General features: G+C 37.7%; 1 protein-coding gene across 1 annotated transcript; it reads right to left on the bottom strand.

Moving 5' to 3' along the window:
• Nucleotides 1-16,133: 16,133 nt before the first annotated feature.
• Nucleotides 16,134-18,360, bottom strand: LOC126367209 (protein amnionless). Its single transcript, XM_050010633.1, has one exon. The coding sequence runs from the start codon at nt 18,277-18,279 to the stop codon at nt 16,975-16,977; it is 1,305 nt and encodes a 434-aa protein (XP_049866590.1). The 5' UTR covers nt 18,280-18,360; the 3' UTR covers nt 16,134-16,974.
• Between the last annotated feature and the right edge of the window lie 658 nt (nt 18,361-19,018).

The following is a 19,018-nucleotide window of genomic DNA, read 5'->3' as shown; positions in this document are numbered from 1 at the left end:
CATGATGTGTTCGACCATTTCATGAATTCGTCATATTTCAAAGAAATAGCCAACTTAAGTTGGCCATATCGTTAAAACGGCAAGGTTTAATGTCGATTCATTTCTTAGGTTCAAAATTATTTACCTAATCGATATGGAAAATTGTAAAATTACATCGATTCATCGATTATAATATCAATCAAGTTTTAATTATAATCGACACCAGCGCCACTACCAATGGATATTCTTCTCTACTTATATCTTATAATGAAGAAAAATATGTTTCATCTATTATATAAAGCTTTTTCGAGAAAAAAATATATTTTAAGAGGTATAAAATAGGCGTCTGTAATTTTTAAACTGTTAAGTAGTCAATCGCTACTTTTCCCATTTGAAACAGAGAAAAATACTTTTACAGCGAAAATAACTGTAGGCACATCTACCAAACAGCAGTTAAGCACATACAGTTTAACACAAAACTTGAAGTCACTACACACTTGCCACTTGAGAGTCAATACGCGCGCCGTGATTATCAGGGTAGACTGGTGTCGACCGCAGTCGTGTAGGGTGCTTCACACGAGGACACTTGAACATCTGTCGCCGCGGTTTAACCGGGGTGGGATGGGGCTCCCGGGGTATGTAAGACTGTAAGGTGCTTATGTGCAAAGTAGTGATGGATTAAAATTGCATAGGTGTATTTTAATATATTCCGCTCAGTATTCGTTGTATCTTTATAATAAATAAATAAATAAATAAATATATTATACAGATACAACGAATACTGAGCGGGATGGTTGAGACCATGATTCTGAGTTGATATCAAGTGGAATATCCTGTCGGAAAATTCATGAAATTTTTTGTGTTTTTTTTTTAATTATTTTCTGTTCCATACTTTTGCGACGGAAAATTTCACTTGATATTAATAAAACAAGATGGTAACTTTCATACGACTGACTTTTATTTTTAAAAATATAAACACACATACTTTTGTACAGCGCAGTTCCACACTAGATGGCGCTAGTAGTTATACATATTATTATTTTGTTAACATTCTCAATAAACAACACCCTCTCATAACAAAATAACTATACTTCCGAAATGCCGAATAATTTTAAAAATTTCCAGTGCTTTTGAGCACATAAGCTTTTTGTTAGTAAGTCTGCAGGCATGTCGGAAGTTGGTACATACTCAACTTTAACCTTATTGTTTTCTACACATTCTCTAACAAAATGATGGCGCACATCAATATGTTTAGTACGTTTATGAAACACTGGGTTCACAGATAACTTTAAAGAACTTTGGTTATCACTATACAAACTTATTGGTATGCTGCTATCCAATACACACATTTCGTTCATTAAATTTTTTATATAAATGGCTTCCTTACATGCTTCGGATAGGGCCATATACTCGGCCTCCGTACTCGATAAAGCTACTGTTCTTTGCTTTCTAGATTCATAACTGATTACACATCCTGATAACATAAAATTATACCCAGTATATGACCTTCTATCTAAAGTACATGACGCCCAGTCGGCATCAACAAAGCCATGTAAATTACAGTCATCCTTTTTAAAAACAAGACCATAGTTTTTGGTTTTCTTTAAGTATCTTAATAACCTTTTCAAATGTTTCCAGTGAGTTTCATTAAAACATGTATTATATTGACTCAAGAAGCTAACACTGAATGAAATATCAGGTCGCGTAAGAACAGATAAATACATTAAACACCCTATCAATCTTTGATATGGATATTCATCCTTACACTGGTTATTATTATCTTTTTCTAACTTTTGGTTTGTTTCCATAGGGGTATCTGAAGTTTTACAGCTACTCATATTGAATCTATGCAATATATTGTTTACAAATTGCTCTTGATCAACAGTTATATAATCTTTTTTAACTTTAATATTCATACCAAGACATTGTGTTATCTGTCCTAAATCTTTTATTTTAAATTCACATTCTAATACATCCTTTAAATGTTTGTAATTAGTTCCACAGTTGTAAAATACAAAGAAGTCATCTACAAACAATGCTACAAACACTTTTACGTTATCAAAACATTTTGTGAAAAGACATGGTTCATTGTTTGACTTTAAATAGCCTAATCTTAACAAACTTTTTTCCACTCTTGTATACCAAGCTCTGGCAGACTGTTTCAAACCATAAATGGCTCTTTTTAACTTTAGGACTTTGTTTTCACAATCAGTAAAATTTGAATTTTCTGGTACTTCAATATATACACATTCATTTATATGACCATTTAGGAAAGCAGTAGGGACATCTAAATGATTCATTTTTAGATCAAGTTGTACACTTAAGGCAAATAACAGTCTCAATGTGGAATACCGTAACACAGGTGAAAAAGTTTCATTAAAGTCAATTCCTTTTATTTGTGTAAAACCTTTTGCTACAAGTCTTGCTCTATAACGCACTTCACCTTCACTATTAAACTTCTTTTTAAAAACCCACTTGTTTTTTACCACTGTACCTACACTTGGTCTGTCCACTAACTCCCATGTATCATTTTCACTGAAGGATTGCATCTCATTCTCCATTGCCTTCTTCCACTGTTCTTTCTCAGGACCATTCATGGCATCATTTAGAGTGATATCCTCGCCTGTCAAATCTTCAACACACATGTTTGAATAACCATAATAATCAGGTTTTCGACGAACACGTTTTTCTGGCTGAATGACATTTTGAGGAATTAGCTCGATTTCGTCTGTTGTTAATAAATCGTGAAACTCTTCTTCTGAGTCACTTAAAGATCCACTATCAACATATGTATGATCATCATTCTTCTCTGTCTGCTCGGTCTCATCTAGATCTCTTGTATTTTCCTCTTCTGTCTCTTCCTTTTCTGAGCTTTCAAGTGGTTGTTTCTCTTCTATCATTATATTTGTTGTACAACTGTCACTCTTGATATTTTCCATGACTACAAAATCTCTGGCGATGGTTATTTCTCGTCTCTCTGGATCATACAGACGATAACCTTTGATGTTATCTGAGTATCCAGCCAGATACATTTTGTGAGCCTTCTTATCCCACTTTCTTCGTCGCTCTTTGGGTACATGAACCATAACTGGGCTACCATACACTCGCAAATGTGTTACATTCGGTTTCCTGCCTGTCCATATCTCATGAGGGGTAGTACTCTTGTCTAGAGTGGATACTGGAGATCTATTTTTTAAGTAAACTGCTGTATTTACAGCTTCTGCCCATAACTGTTTATCAAACTGAGCATCAAACAGGAGACATCTAGCCTTTTCTACAATTGACCTGTTGTATCGCTCACACAGCCCGTTTTGTTCAGGTGTGTAAGCTGTACTTTTCTGATGAATAATGCCATTCTTCTTCAAATAATTCTCCATTTCTGTAGAACAAAACTCTCCACCATTATCTGACCGAAGTGCTTTGATTCTTCGGGACTGCTGGTTTTCTACTAACTGCTTAAATTCTTTGAAGTACTTAAAGGTTTCATCTTTGCTTTTTAGAAAATAGACAAAACACATCCGGCTATAGTCATCAACGAATAACAGGTAATATCTGGCCATACCAAGTGATTTGTTTTCCATTGGCCCGCATAGATCAGTGTGGACCAATTCCAGTACATTGTTTGTTTTGCTTGAACTGACAGGGAATGGCAGCCTTGTTTGCTTCCCCTCGCAACACACAACACAATTTAACTTACTGGTATCACTCTTTTCCTGGTATGTCACGCCTTCAACTGCTCCTTGTTTCATCTTGTTAAGGTCATTGCCATTTATATGACCTAGTCGCCTATGCCAAGTTGTACATGAAGTCTGTACTGCGGCTGCCAAGACTTGCTGAGACTTCCCAATGTTTAATCTGTACACATTATTCTCCAAACTGGCTTCACCAATGCATTCATTCTGAGCATTGTAAATGTAACATCCTCTTTTGTTGAAGATTACTCTGTTTCCATTTGCAATAATTCTGCTCACTGACAGCAAATTCGTGGTAAGTTTCGGTACGCACAAAACATTGTTTACTTCTATTATATACTCTGTATTCTTAACACACGTAGTTAGTCGTAAATCTCCAGAGCATAGAACTTGTACACTTGTTTGGTTTGCCACTATAATTTCCTTAGTTATCGGCTTATACGAAATGTTTGATAACATTTTTTCGTCTGACACTAAATGAGTACTCGCACCGGAATCCACATAGGTACCAGTCGTTCTGACTGAATTCCTTTGTTAAGAAAACTGCACTAAAAGCATTAATTTTTGTTTTTTGGATGGAAGGACATTGGTTCTTATAATGTCCAATATTCTTACATTTGTAACAACGAATTACTTTTTGTGACAATTTGAGGTTATTGACGTTATTACTGACACCACTGACAGTTGGTTGCGTTCCGTTATTGCTATGCGGATTTGTTTTCCCGCGCTTCTGGGCAATAAATGCACTTTCCGATTTAACCTCAAATTCCGAACTCATATCTAGTAATTTCGTTTTTATACCATCGGCACTAATTTTTATGCCCGAATGTTATAAAAACGAAATTACTAGATATGAGTTCGGAATTTGAGGTTAAATCGGAAAGTGCATTTCCGAATGTTCAATAGCCATTATCATGGGACTAAATTTTTCAGGAAGTCCTGCCAGTAACAGCGAGCCAATCCACTCATCATTTATTTCGAAACCAGTACCCTTTAGTTTCTGTGCGGTTTCTACGAGCTGGGACACGTAACTAGTCATGGAGTCACAGGTTTCTAAGCGAATAGATATCAAGCTTCTTAGTAGGCTGATCTTACGCGTAAAACCTGAATCGTCAAACAGCGATTTCAATTTGCTCCACAAATCTCGAACTTTTGGTTCATTCTTGATATGAGTGTAAAGAGATGGATCTATAGTCATAATCATCTTCGCTCTGGCTTTCTTGTCTTCGATTTCTGATAGGACGACATCGTCGTTTAAATTTACGCCTTCCAAGATCATATAATTTTCAACAGCGAACGCCCAATCGTCGAAGTTTTCTCGCCCTTTTAACTTTGGCACATTTGCACAGTAATTAGCCGACATTTTTAAACACTTACACACACTGATTCTACGTTTTTACTCCGAATAACTAACGAAAAAATGGGACTGGGCCCATAACCTAATAAAACAAGATGGTAACTTTCATACGACTGACTTTTATTTTTAAAAATATAAACACACATACTTTTGTACAGCGCAGTTCCACACTAGATGGCGCTAGTAGTTATACATATTATTATTTTGTTAACATTCTCAATAAACAACAGATATCAACCCAAAATCATGGTCCGAATCATCCCTTAAAGTTTTCGTTACGATTTCACTAATATACTTTTAACCCTTTCACGGGCAGAGACCATGGGTCATTGATAGTTCATAATAGATAGTATGATACGTTGGAATCGGAACGTCATTAGACTTTTTCTGCTTGAAAGTGTTAAGCAATATGATTCCGTGCTTCGTTAAGAAGTACGTTAAGCCGTTTTGGTCCCATCTATCAGCCGTAAAATCACCTCCACCAACCGGCAGTGGAGCGCTGTGGTGGAGTATGCTCCATACAATCCGAGTCCGACGTAGAAGCAACTAACACCTTGCACCTTAATATACAAGAAATTAGACATGAAGTTTTTATAAGAAATTAGTCATTAGCCTTCTAAATGGGATAAACGCTGCTCAAAACACAATCCCATTCACACTGCTTTCTTACAAAGCTGTCCAATTGTACAACTTAACGGTTGTTAGCACCATTTTGTAACTTCCGCCGCAATTTACCTGTTTAGTCGTTTAGTCCAGTTACTGGTGGAGCAAGTTTATACTAAATTGAATGTCAACACGCAATAGTATTGTCGATATTAATGCTTCTTTACAACGCTTATCTGGTTTTCTATGGTTGTGTAATTGTGTTTAGTGTTGTATATAGTGGTGTGCCGTTCCCAAAGTGGGAATATTCCTTTTCAGAAATCAGAATCATTTATTTTATTTTATTTTGGAAGCTTACAGCTAAATTTACAAAGTTACACACTAACTTAATATCTAAAAGCTTCCACAGATTGAAAGAAAACACAATTTACATTACGTTTCTAAGACCATATGGAAAAAACCTTAAAAATAGAAATATCTAAACAATAGAGGAAACGAAGTCTCTAACAAGTGCTTTTTTAGCACCTTGAATGCTGCCAGCAAATAGGTCCAATTGAAGTTATGACCAAGCTTATTAAATAATAATTATGGAACATCTCCGTGCACGATCCGTGCTTCGGAAGGCACGTTAAGCCGTTGGTCCCGGTTACTACTTACTGATGTAAGTACGTAGTCGTTATATGAGTCATGTCAGGGGCCTTTGGCGGCTCAATAGTAACCCTGACACCAGGGTTGATGAGATTGGTAATTCACCTCACAACCCACACGATAGAAGAAGATGGAACATCTCAGTAAAAAACTATTCTTTCTAAAGTTCGTGTGATAACGAGGGATGTGAAGCAATGAAGGATTCCTAAGCCTACGTAATTATCATGGATAAACATGTTGAAGGTCAATGTAACATTTTTTGAATTTACGTCATTTCGCAAGGTGTTATGGCTGAGGAGAAGAAATGACAAGAAACTGCAACAGCAACACATCTTTTAAATCAATGAGGGTACATTTCAAGTCATTTAATAACTAGAGCAACACATACATTACCAGATATTTATATCATTTAGGTAATCATTAATCTTATAATAAGCTTTTTCACATAAAGTAAGCTTCACATGAGCTTTAAATTTATTTTCTGACAAATTTAAACATTATCTGATTATTCTCTTTATCTCATTATTTTAACATTATCTGGCATTTTATTGTAAAAACGTATACATAACCCCAAAAAAGATTAATTTAATATACTCATCTAGAATTTTGAATAGCAATTTTATTTTTATTCCTTGTGTAAGTATGCCTTTAACAGTTTCTCGAAAGGAGAGATACATTTTTACGTACATACATAATGTTTTCATAAATATATTGCCTTGCGTCCGTCAGTATACTCGTATTTATTTCTTTAAACAGCTCCCTTAAAGAGTCCCGACGACGCAGATTATAAATAGCGCGAACTGCTCTTTTTAATAGTAAGGACACTGGCTGCTTTTTTTCATATTGTTTCACTTGTAGTCTGATTTCATCTATCTAAAGGCTAGGTAATAAAGCTCTTTTTACATAACTTTTGCGGCTTTTTACTGACGGGAATGTTCTCGTAGTAGGAATATTCCTGGAAAGCGGCACACACCACACCACAGATTCGTATATACACTTCTGTAATTTGAAAATAAGTGGATAGAATGTGCAATTTAGTAGTACACGTTACTTAATTAGGTAGTTTGTCAAGTACCTATTTGTTCAGAGTGCATGAAGTGAAAATATCGAGAAAGCAGAACAATGTAAGCTGATTTTATTATGAACGAAAAGCTGACATTTTTAAAACAACAGAACATGATAAGTACTTATGTTCAAAAAAAAACAAAACTTAGGACGACCAAGGAGGCCGTCGTTAACACTCATATACATCAGTGTAATATTTTTTCATTAAGATACATACACACATTTATTTTGACATTTATCTAGTCACAAAGAACTAAATAACTCTCCTTTTTGCTTCGCCACAGTCGGGTAAATATAATCATGACTTCAATGAGCTTTTATTGTAGGTAGCTAACACAGGATTGTATATTGCCTGAATAACAAATATTCAAACTAACTTAAAGTATACTTCTAGATGTTCTTAACGTTTTTTATAAATAGTTAATTTGTAACCCAGTCCCCGTATCGATTTTTTTAATCGATACTCAAATCGATAAATTAAACTTTATTCACCCAATCCACAATATCAAATTCAAATTCAAAAATATGTAGGTAACATAGTTACACATTGAATCGTCAATTTTTACATAACGAACGTCTCATCCGCCTAAAACTACTGCAGCTTCTCATAACCTGTATAGCCGGGGAAAAGAAGCTGCAAGAAAAACCTCGGCACAGGGCCCTAGACGTTCTTTAAAAAAAAATAAACATGAAATATTTTTATACAATTGAGTAATTTAGCTGCCTAGTATCAGTTCTCAGACAGTTAATTCCATACATTCATATCTTCTAAATAATCACTACTGTTCTACATCCAGTACGATATACGCCATATTATTTCTTTCACACATCGTGCTAACCTAAACACGATGACGAAGCATCGTTTACTTATTCTCTAACACAATAGAAGCATTACAACAAAATCGTGTTACTAAATCGAGACTATTAGTAGAATATCACGCTTAAAACATTACGGTATGGTCGTGTGAATTAACCTCGCTCGTTCACTTGCTCCTTTTAGGGCAAGTCACTAGCCTCATTAGAACGGAGCACAATGGAATTCTTATGTCACTATAAAGACTGTTCTAGAGATTTCCCTGTCTAGTTGGCGTTTTGGCACAGATTAATAATTAGTTACTTACAACATGTTTTGACCAGTTTCAATCACAGATAGCATACACACATACAAAACTCAAAACTCACGCTAATTACCCACCGGGGTAAGCAGAGACTATGCAATTCCATTTCCTTCGATCCTGAGACACTTCTCTATTGTAATACCTACGATGTATACATTTTTGTTATAATATTTATGTACACCAAAATTCTATTTAAGTAATATTTAATCTATTAACGAATATTAAGGCATATTTATTGAATACGACTTTCGTGCCTCACCCAGCAGGGTCCACAATACACCAGCGTCGTGGTTCACGCCGCGACTTGTGCTAAGTGAGGCCCTTTTTATCTCAGGACGTCCACCACCACCTTATCATTCTAATGAACATCCTCTACGCTTTTTTTAATTATTTTGTGATTTTTTTAAGTGATGTTATTGTCTTCTTTTTGCATGTGGCGTCCTTTTATAATAAACTTTTTCTATTCTATTCTACGTCATATTAAAATTAAAACTCGTCTGTCCACTATATGCCAACAACGCATCCTTTCTTATTTCGGCCACACGATGCGCAGAGGTGATGACAGTTTAGAGAAACTGATTGTAGTTGGAAAGACTGAAGGCAAAAGACGTCATCCAAGTTCTACACAGTAGTAAAGGAAGCGCTGGACAGGAACCGGTGGAGCCAGATCATCCGCTCCAGGTGCAACCCTGATGCTGACCACGATCCTCAGATATGAGGGACCGACCCACGAGAGAGATTCTATTCTATAATATAGTAATGTTGCTACCTAGATACAAATATACTTTACGTAATCTGAGATCAACCCGTATCTTATATAAAAACACAAAAAAAAACGCTTCACTGCAAAATGACAAACATTCGCAGTGAATGCACCTTACAAATGCTATGCAGTAGTCTGGCACCGTAGCTCGCTAGATTTCGTAAAAATTTCTCCCCACTCCTCCAAAATTCACGTCAAAATGTCCGGTATTTTTAGCAGAGAGGTAAACTAGCGGACCTGACCTTACCTTTTACCTTTACCAAGCGAATTTTAAAAAGGGACGTTCATTTAAATTCGCCAGCGTTACCTATGCAGATTCTTATTTCAATTTTATCTTTGCAAGTTCGTTATAATATGCTTGTATTCGTAGAATATTACATCGAATGTTGACCTGCAACATTTTTATACCAAACCCTTAATTATTGCTAATTTCGGGACAAAACTGCTATAAAACTGTTTACTAATACTTATCAATATATATACATATATTTACGTACATAAACTCCCGCCTATTTCCGACCGGGATAAGCAGAGACTACTCAATTTCATTTGCTTTTTCTCTTGGCAACCCCAATATTTTTACTATATCACTCATTTTTTTTTCACAATTGACAATATCATCATCATCATCATCAGCCCATTAACGTCCCCACTGCTGGGGCACGGGCCTTCCCTATGGATGGATAGGGAGATCGGGCCTTAAACCATCACGCGGGCCCAGTGCGGATTGATGGTTATTAACGACTGCTAATGCAGCCGGGACCAACGGCTTAACGTGCCTTCCGAAGCACGGAGGAGCTCGAGATGAAAACTTTTTTTTTGTGGTCACCCATCCTATGACAATGACAATATACAACTCACAAATTAATTTCCTACACAATCTTATTTCACCCTCTATCGCACAACCAGTTCCCCCCCCCCTCCATTCCCCTCTGGATTCATCATGTAAGATGAGAACAAGCAAACACCAAGCTATTAGGTTAAAAAAAAGAAATTCAATTTTCAAAACTACGGAATCAAAAAGCTTTAAGACCCCAGACAGGCACCATCCATCTTAATTCACTTACCACCCTATTCTATTCTTCGAATCGAAAACGGTACTTATTCTCGAATCACGGAGTTCGCAAGAAATGAGACGAACGGTAATCGAATTACCACCCTATTTCGAGATAGTTTAGAATTGTGGGGACGCATACAATGCACCTAAATGGAAAATGTATTTCGTACGAATGCATTTGTAGGGAAACTTGTGAAGTTTTAAAATGAAAATTCCCGAGCATCGTACCCTCGTTTTGTCGAAACTTTTCGGAATAAGTTGCTTTTTCGTTTCGCGTTCGAAATTTTTTAAAAGTAGAATAACAATTGAATTTTTCAGGCGGAACGTTTATTGTTTGGTATAAAAATATAAAGACAGAGGTTTTAACACAAGGGAATAGTTTCTTCAAGCTTGCGCTTTTATTTTTTTTTAATAACCAAAGTCTCGAATGAAACATAATTCAAGCAAAAAATATTTGGTAGTGTATCTGTTGGAAAGTCTACCATTTACGATACATTGCCTTGTGTAAGAATCATAGATATTGTCTCAGAGAAACGTAAATTCAGTGATTGGTTGATTTCAAAAGTCTTTATTATACCTTAAATAAATTACAATATTACAGACACAATTTAACTATTATACGTACTTACAAGAATGAATTTATTACAAATATTTCGCCAGCCATGAAGCCATACGGAAATTTATGACACATACATTAAGAACTATTTTAAAACTAACTCAGTAAAACTTTTAAACTTCCAATAAAAATGTAATGCTGATTATGAAAAAAATTACCTTTTTTTCTTAATAAATATTTTTATTACTATTATTTTAAAATGTGCAGTTACCCAGTACATTCTATTATAAAATGCAAACAAATACCTATTCCGAAAATGTGTTTTCTGCCCACACTATACAGTATAACTAGTTTTTCATCGCAAAGTTTTTTGAGTAAAGTTAGTTTTTCTGCGAATCGCTTTTTTCAACCGGAGCGTGCGTAGCTCACAACTGAAAATAGTTTAAAAGAATCGACATGTTCCTGTTCCTGCCTGTTATTTTAGCCATTGTATAATCTTTTTAGGGTATCAATGTGGATCAATATTTTGAGGCCTTTGCACACCCTTTCAACATAACGATTTTTGTAAACTACTCAGATATCAGAATCACTTACTCAACATAATTATCATGGAAAAACTTGTTGAAGGTCCCGGGAACTCCGGATCGTGAGCCCAACGTTGAATCACTGGACCACGGAGGTCGACGTTCTGTTTAATACTACATACACCTAGAACTTATCATTTTCTATGTCTGAGTACATTTTCAAAAATTCAAGGCTCGGAAGAGCTCGCTTTAAATTAACTATAATCTATTTTGACTCTTTCAAGCGTCCTCAAGCACATCAAGGTAAAGTTCGACTATTTAGAGAAGATTTATTTGACGCGTTCCTAGAGTCTCTGCCATGTGAAATTATCTATTTTAAAGCGGCATCATATATTATAGCTCGTTCAAAAACATGCAAAAAATGTTAGACCGTCATAGAGGCGCTCTCCGTCATTTTATGGCACCGTAAAAGTGCAAGACGACACGTTTCAGCCGCGGTTTAAGGTCAGGGATGGATCTAGGGACGTCTGTGGCCCCTTTTGATGGCCCCTGCTTGGCCAAGTAGTTTATGCCACTGGCCAAGAAGTTAATGCCATCTGCGACAAATTTACAATTCAATTCGCGACAACAAATACTTCAGGATCCCGATTCCGGCCCCGCCGGCGTGGCCAACGATTTCCCTCATTCAGCGCTTATCGCTATCGGCCCATTAGGGTCGATGAAATTAAATATATCCACTTTTTTATCTATTATATGTATATCATTTTGTACCGGGTCGGCGCTCCCCATTCGTCAGGACAAGTATTTAATGCCATTTGTAGCTAATCCACATGAAGTCACTCAATCGCTTTAAGCGATAAGGCCGCCATTTGCCATATACTTAGTTAAGAGACTTTTTGTAATTATTTCTTTTCATTTTGGTGCAATAAAGTGTATTTGTATTGTAAGTCACGTCAAAAAAAAGGCAAGATGTTTCCATTCCTCGCTGTTCACATTTTCCCTACATCCGTCCATGTCGCGCACTATGACAAATGCGCTCATAGATTTATAGTGTTCACTCGCACGCCTGCGTCCAGCTCGTTTTGATATATGCGCCAAAGTCCAATACTTGGAAATAGTTTTAGCGACCATTTTATTTATTTTACTTTGTACCTTGTCGCTTTACTGGCTTTCAGTAACGTGCCAAAGGACAGGAGATAAAATATTAGCGGAGGTATTTTCTACAGACAGGGTTCACTTTGAAGAGGTTTTATAGGCACATGTTAGGAATAGATCTTACGGAATGTTTACATTGATGTCATTTGTTTATTATACCTTAGGATATTTAACGTAGCATCTCTCTCTCTCTATTTAAGAGCTGCGCTCTTGTTGGTGGAGTAATCGCCATTCCTCTCTTCTTCCCGCCAAAACCTTCACCTCCTGATACGACATGACCTGCACCTTCTCTTTTATTTGTTTCATAAATATTCTCCTAGGTCTACCCCTTCCCTTCACTTCAATTTTTCCTTCTATAATGTTTATTATAAATGAATCGTGTCGTATCAGGTGGCCAATCATATTTCCTCTCCGGTTCTCTATAGTCTTCAATATGGTTCTCCTTTCTTCAACTCTTTCCAGCACTTTTTCATTTGACACCATTTCACGTAGCATGAGTAGAGTTTGTTGAATTAAGGTCGGTGACAAATAACAAGACGTTCTCTTCTTTTCAATACTTTATTCTAACTGAGGTTAAAATCCATTGCAAAATGAACTGAATACCGAACATTCAGTTAGACCAACATGATAGGTGGTGAGCCGTATCGCCGTCTATAATGTTCTTGCCAACTGTGTTAGATACACTGATTGCCGGGGTGCAAATTCGAATCATCATCATCATTATCAGCCGTACGACGCCCACTGCTGGGCATAGGCCTCCCCAAGGATCTCCACGACGATCGGTCCTACGCTGCCCGCATCCAGCGGCTTCCCGCGACCTTCACCAGATCGTCGGTCCACCTTGTAGCAGGCCTACCCACTGAGCGTCATCCGACACATGGTCGCCATTCGAGAACCTTTCCGCCCCAGCGGCCATCGGTTCTCCTCGCTATGTGTCCTGCCCACTGCCACTTCAGCAAATTCGAATATTACAAAAAAATTCTTCCCAGGAACGCTTCCAAATCGACTTTGTATGCATTGAGTTTACAAAAATGACTTAAACCTCGACACAAAGTCGATGACAGATGATGTCTTTTTCAAATCTAAAGTAACCCAATACTATTGACTGAGACTACGCAGTACAAAGAACATCTTCAAGGTTTGGGTTTGTGGGTGTCAAGTTACCCGGATCGCTTTGGTTTAGAAGACAAGCATTTGAATAATGATGTTTGAAATACGACTACTTTTGTTTTTATTTTTTATTGCGATATAAAACTACGATATCACTCATCACTCGATTATCTCTTAAAATAAATATTTTCTTACTTTCTTTTTAATGGTTTTGTTATTTGTACACAATCAAAAACATACAAAGTAAACAGACATTGCAGGGAAACTTAACTCTAAGAAAGAGATTTCAATTATCAAACTATAAAATCCGCATAATTAACAATATAAAATGAGTAACTACAAAAGGTGGGCTTATCTCTAAAAGAAATATCTTCCAGACTACCCCCCCATCGCTTGAAAGGACAATAAACGTAAAAATAAAAGAACCGAATATAAATACATACAAATATATATATTTGTATATCATTGTTAGTGACATCGTAACAAAAACTTTGAGGCATGATTCAGACCATCATTCAGAGTCGATATCAAGTGGAGCAAAATTCATAAAAAAATAGTGTTTTTTATTTTCAGTTCCATACTTTTGCAACGGAAATTTCCGCTTGATATCGACTCAGAATCATGGTCTGAATCATCCCCTCAGTATTCGTTGCGATGTCACTGACACCCTGTATATCTTCTTTGAATTTCCCTCAGTTCTATTTTTATGTTCGTTCTGAACAATTTTACGAGTCCTGACCGAAAGTTACGTAAAGACGCCTGTCTTTACCTAACTTTCAGTCTTCTTCTTCTATCTTGTGGGTTGTAAGGTGGAGTACCAACCTCAACAACCCTGGTGTCAGGGTTACTATTGAACCGCCAAAGGCCTCTGACATGGCTCATGAACAACTACTTACTTACATTAGTAAGTAGAAACCGGGACCACAAAGTAATTTCTGTGATATGTCCCCACCGGGAATCGTACCCGGGACCTCCGGATCGTGAGCCCAGAGCTCAACCACTGGACCACGGAGTTCTGGACCCTGTATATAATAATAATGATATATAAGTGACTGTAGTAGGCAAATATAATCAAAATTCAGTTATAGATCAAGTGAAGGAGGTATGCAGCCAGACACAGAGCACTCTGCCCCTTAGTTGTGGCTATTTGCATAAGCTCCACAGTGTATGTCACAGACAATACCGTTCCCTAACATCATACATACCTATACATACATAAACTCATGCCCTAATGGGATGGCCAGAGCTACAAATCGTCAAATCGCAACATTCAGGATGTTTCCAGGGCCACCACCATATATGTATATTTGTACGTCTGATCCCTTCTAACTTCTTACTTCTTGCTACTTAGCAAAATATTACAAATGAGGTGTCACTAGAAGCGAATTGATTGTCGATTGGTTATAGGATGTGACGTCACACCAAAAGGCGGGAATAATAGTATCTATTTGATTTTGACATAATCATCCTGTGGTTGCATCTCAAACGGAGAGCACCGGTTCGAACCCCGGTACCGGACTTGCACCAATGAGTTATTAATTTATCTTAAGTGCCGTTTTCACTACCATTTTGTTGGCTCGACGTTCGACTAACGTTAAAACGGCGATACGGCTCACCGCCTATCATCTTGGTCTAACGGAAAGCTCGGTGAAATGTGGGAGCCTGGTTCACCTTGCGATGGATATAGACTACACCAATTGGAATATGTCTATATGTGTGAGCTTGTGAACAGCCTCCATGGTCTAGTGGTTAGAGCGTTAGGCTCACGATCTGGAGGTTCGGATTCGATTCCCGATGGGGACATTGTCGAAATCACTTTGTGAGAATGTCCTTTGTTTGGTAAGGACTTTTTAGGCTTGAATCACCTGATTGTCCGAAAAAGTAAGCTGATTCCGTGCTTCGGAAGGCACGTTGAGCCGTTGGTCCCGGCTATTAGCCGTAAAAACACCTCCACCAACCCGCAGTGGAGCAGCGTGGTGGAGTATGCTCCATACCCCCTCCGGTTGATTGAGGGGAGGCCTGTGCCTAGCAGTGGGACGTATATAGGCAGTTAATGTGCGAGCTTACATTTCTGTTAAATGTAACAACACAACTATAAGGACCATAAACAATATTATACAACAAACGAACCGTTTCTAATTAAACTATACCAGAACACTCATGATCATGAATCATTCGCGTACTATTTGAGATCCGCCCATCTCGAGGCGTCTGCGCGGATAAATCACACTGCTACATACATGCATAGATCGTATAGCTATTGTATCTATAATTTATAGTGTCGTTACAATTTATATATTATTATAATTATTGTAAATGTTCTATTTTCGCAGTTGTATATTTGTCATGTACGTTGTTATGTAGACAGTGCAGTGAAGAGTCGACCTGGTGTAATGGTTAGAGCGTTGGCCTCTCGATCTGGAAGTCCTGGGTTCGATTCAGTGGGGAGTTTACACAAAAATCGGTTTATGATAATACCTAGTATCTGTAAGATGATCCGTGCTTCGGAGGACATGTAAAGCAATCTCTCAATTAACACGTAAAGGTCCGGCTACTATTTACTTAAATGAGTTTTCAGGGTGTAAGAGACATCGTACCGAATACTGAGGGATGATTCAGACCATGATTCTGAGTTAATATCAAGTGCAATTTTCTGTCGCAAAATTCATGTTTTCAATGTTTTTTTTTTTATTATTATATTCAATTCCACTTGATATTAACTCAGAATACTGAGCTGAATCATCCCTCACAGTAGGTATTTGTTACCAATGTCACTTACACCCCGTAAATGATGTACAGGTAGCTATACAAGTGCGCATAAGTGACATCGTGTGATGATTCAGCTCATTATTCTGAGTTAATGAGGCATGTTAGGGGCCTTTGGCGGCTCTATAGTAGTCCTGGCATCGAATTGGATGAGGCCAGTCATTGATTTCACTATCCACGCGAGAGGAAAAGAAAAGAACCTAAAGAAACGAAGAAGAAATAATAAACTGTATTTATTTGAAATAATAGTACTGTATAACATAACATAAATAGCCTATATCCGTCCCACTGGTGGGCACAGGCCTCCCATCAATCAACCAAAGGGACTACGGAGCATACTCCACCACGCTGCTCTAGTGCATTACATTACATTAGTATATATTAAAATAAGTTTCAGCCCGTAACTCATGAGTTTTGTGTCAATATTCTCGACAAAATAAACAACTAAATTCTATACAATTTTTGCTTAAAAAAATTAAGTAATTGTTTATCTATCTACTGCCTGTATTCACCCAGCGCTGGGTGAACAAGAACAATTTTTATCAAAATACCTATTTCTGTATCTTAACCAAACCATGCGATTATTCTCTCTCTTCTTCAGCCACTGACTCAGTGACCTCCACTCGACCTCTTTTGGAGTCATACAGAGGGTTCCTAAATGCAGTACCGAGGCCAGACCTCAGCGTGGCCGTGGAATCCCTTCTAGAAGTCAACGACACCACGCTATCCGTCCTTCTTTGGAACCTTGTCAGCACCCCCCTGCTACGCACCCCACCAGGATACCTAAACTCTGGCAACTGAGGCATCTTATAATAATAGGCGTATATAGCACCCATTACCAAGACCACCACGAAAAACATGGATACGGCGATCTTTCCCCCCATCCCAGCTTTCGACAACGGAGCCCCACTATATAACGCCTCGCCTTTCAATAAACGACTACTGAACTTATAATCTAAATCAGAAACGGCTTCAGCACTTGACCCAGAATACTCTCCCTTCTCAACAACAACAACTTGCACTTTGTTATTTGGAAGTATACCCACGTGGTAGACAAGCTCGTCTTTCCCATAAGAGTTTATCACTGTCGCAACGTTTTCTTCAAACGACAACATGTCGAACCTTTCGCCGATGTTAAAAATAAAATATCCTCCGCAAATTTTACAGCAGTGACCAATTGGTTGTACAGGGTCCAAGCATTTCGGAACAGGACAGAACTTGGCAGAGCAGTCCATTTTCATCATTGCGTTTTGACAAGGGCAACCAGTGGGAGAAGTACATCCTTTATCTTCCACTATGACTCCTGTTCCATACAAGTCGTTCAATATAAACTGCTGTGATGATCCCTCCCCAGAATCCTGGGACCTTGCTAGACTTCTGAAGAGAGCATTATCGTAATACTGGCCAAAAATCTTTAACCTTCGGATATGCTGGGATGCAAGTGGGAGAAGTACAGTGAATTGTGAGTCTGAAGGGAAAACTACTTCGTCGTCGTAACAAGGAATTCTTTCAGCGTCTGGTGTCGCTTCATTGAACTTCGTCGAGCTCCACACATCTGGTTGCACCCATGATGACTTCGACCTTGGCGAATAATAAGCGTTTCCTTCTTCAGTGCAATTGTCATTCTCATCTATGCCAAAACTAGTTATTCCATCTTCGAAAATAATATCTCCAGTAGCTGGTAACACAATTTCTTTCATAGCTACATCTGCTTGGATAATCACTGCCTCAGCCACACTTTCTGGAAACACCACATTTTGTCTCGAACAAGGCAACTTCCGATCTCTAAAGTTGATTGCCAAACTGAAACTTTTATTTGGCATCCATTTCACAATGGCTGCGGATGACGCAGTTATTGTAATTAATAATAAAAATACGCGCAACATTGTTTTATTAATCAGTTACAGTTCGAATGAATGCCAGTTAACGAATGGCAATTTCATAAGTTGGACTGTAATTGAATACTGTCTGATGTCTGGTTGTTCATTATCTGTTTGTGCCGTATTCGTGACATGACACACGCAATCAATGATGCACTCATTTAGCTGATACCACGGTCGGGCGGTAAATTCGATATCTGATTTAAAGTATGAGCTAATTGTATTTATTTACGAACTCAACCAGGAAAGGGATAATCTCATGATGAGGTCTGGAAAAACATAGTAACAGGACCCAAGCGCTCGTCCTAAAATAATAATGACTCTGGAACTGAAAAGGAGTGTGTAGTTACTGAGTTTATTTGTACAGCTGAGTGATGAGCGAATGTCTAATTGTGAAGAAAAACTAAACGATTCTGGCGAAAAGCACTTATTTCATAATAGGTATTTTCTTCCCAAAAATATGATACGAAATATCCTAATCCTCTTTAAAATATGATCAGCAATTACTACCAAAGCGTAATTTCTGTAAAAAGAGCGCGATATACCGTGGCTTATCCTTAATCCTGGAGGCACGGAGCTTTGGAATCCCGCGGCTTACCTCCGTCTTGAGACGGCAATAAAAGTCATTCCTCGCACGCCCTGTAGTGTGGTGTGAGTCCTTATGATTTATAGAACAACACCGCTAGGTGGTTAAGTACAAACCATTAATGACTTTTGGAGGGGTGGAAATTTAATAAGACGCCGT

The sequence above is a fragment of the Pectinophora gossypiella genome, chromosome 5 (genome assembly GCF_024362695.1).
Source record: "Pectinophora gossypiella chromosome 5, ilPecGoss1.1, whole genome shotgun sequence".
Lineage (NCBI taxonomy): Eukaryota > Metazoa > Arthropoda > Insecta > Lepidoptera > Gelechiidae > Pectinophora > Pectinophora gossypiella.
The sequence above is the reverse complement of the archived record's forward strand: the minus strand, read 5'-3'. Positions and strand labels throughout refer to the sequence as shown.

Excerpts from the sequence above, each read along its gene's own strand:
- LOC126367209 (XM_050010633.1), bottom strand. The coding sequence starts at position 18,279 with ATGTTGCGCGTATTTTTATTATTAATTACAATAACTGCGTCATCCGCA.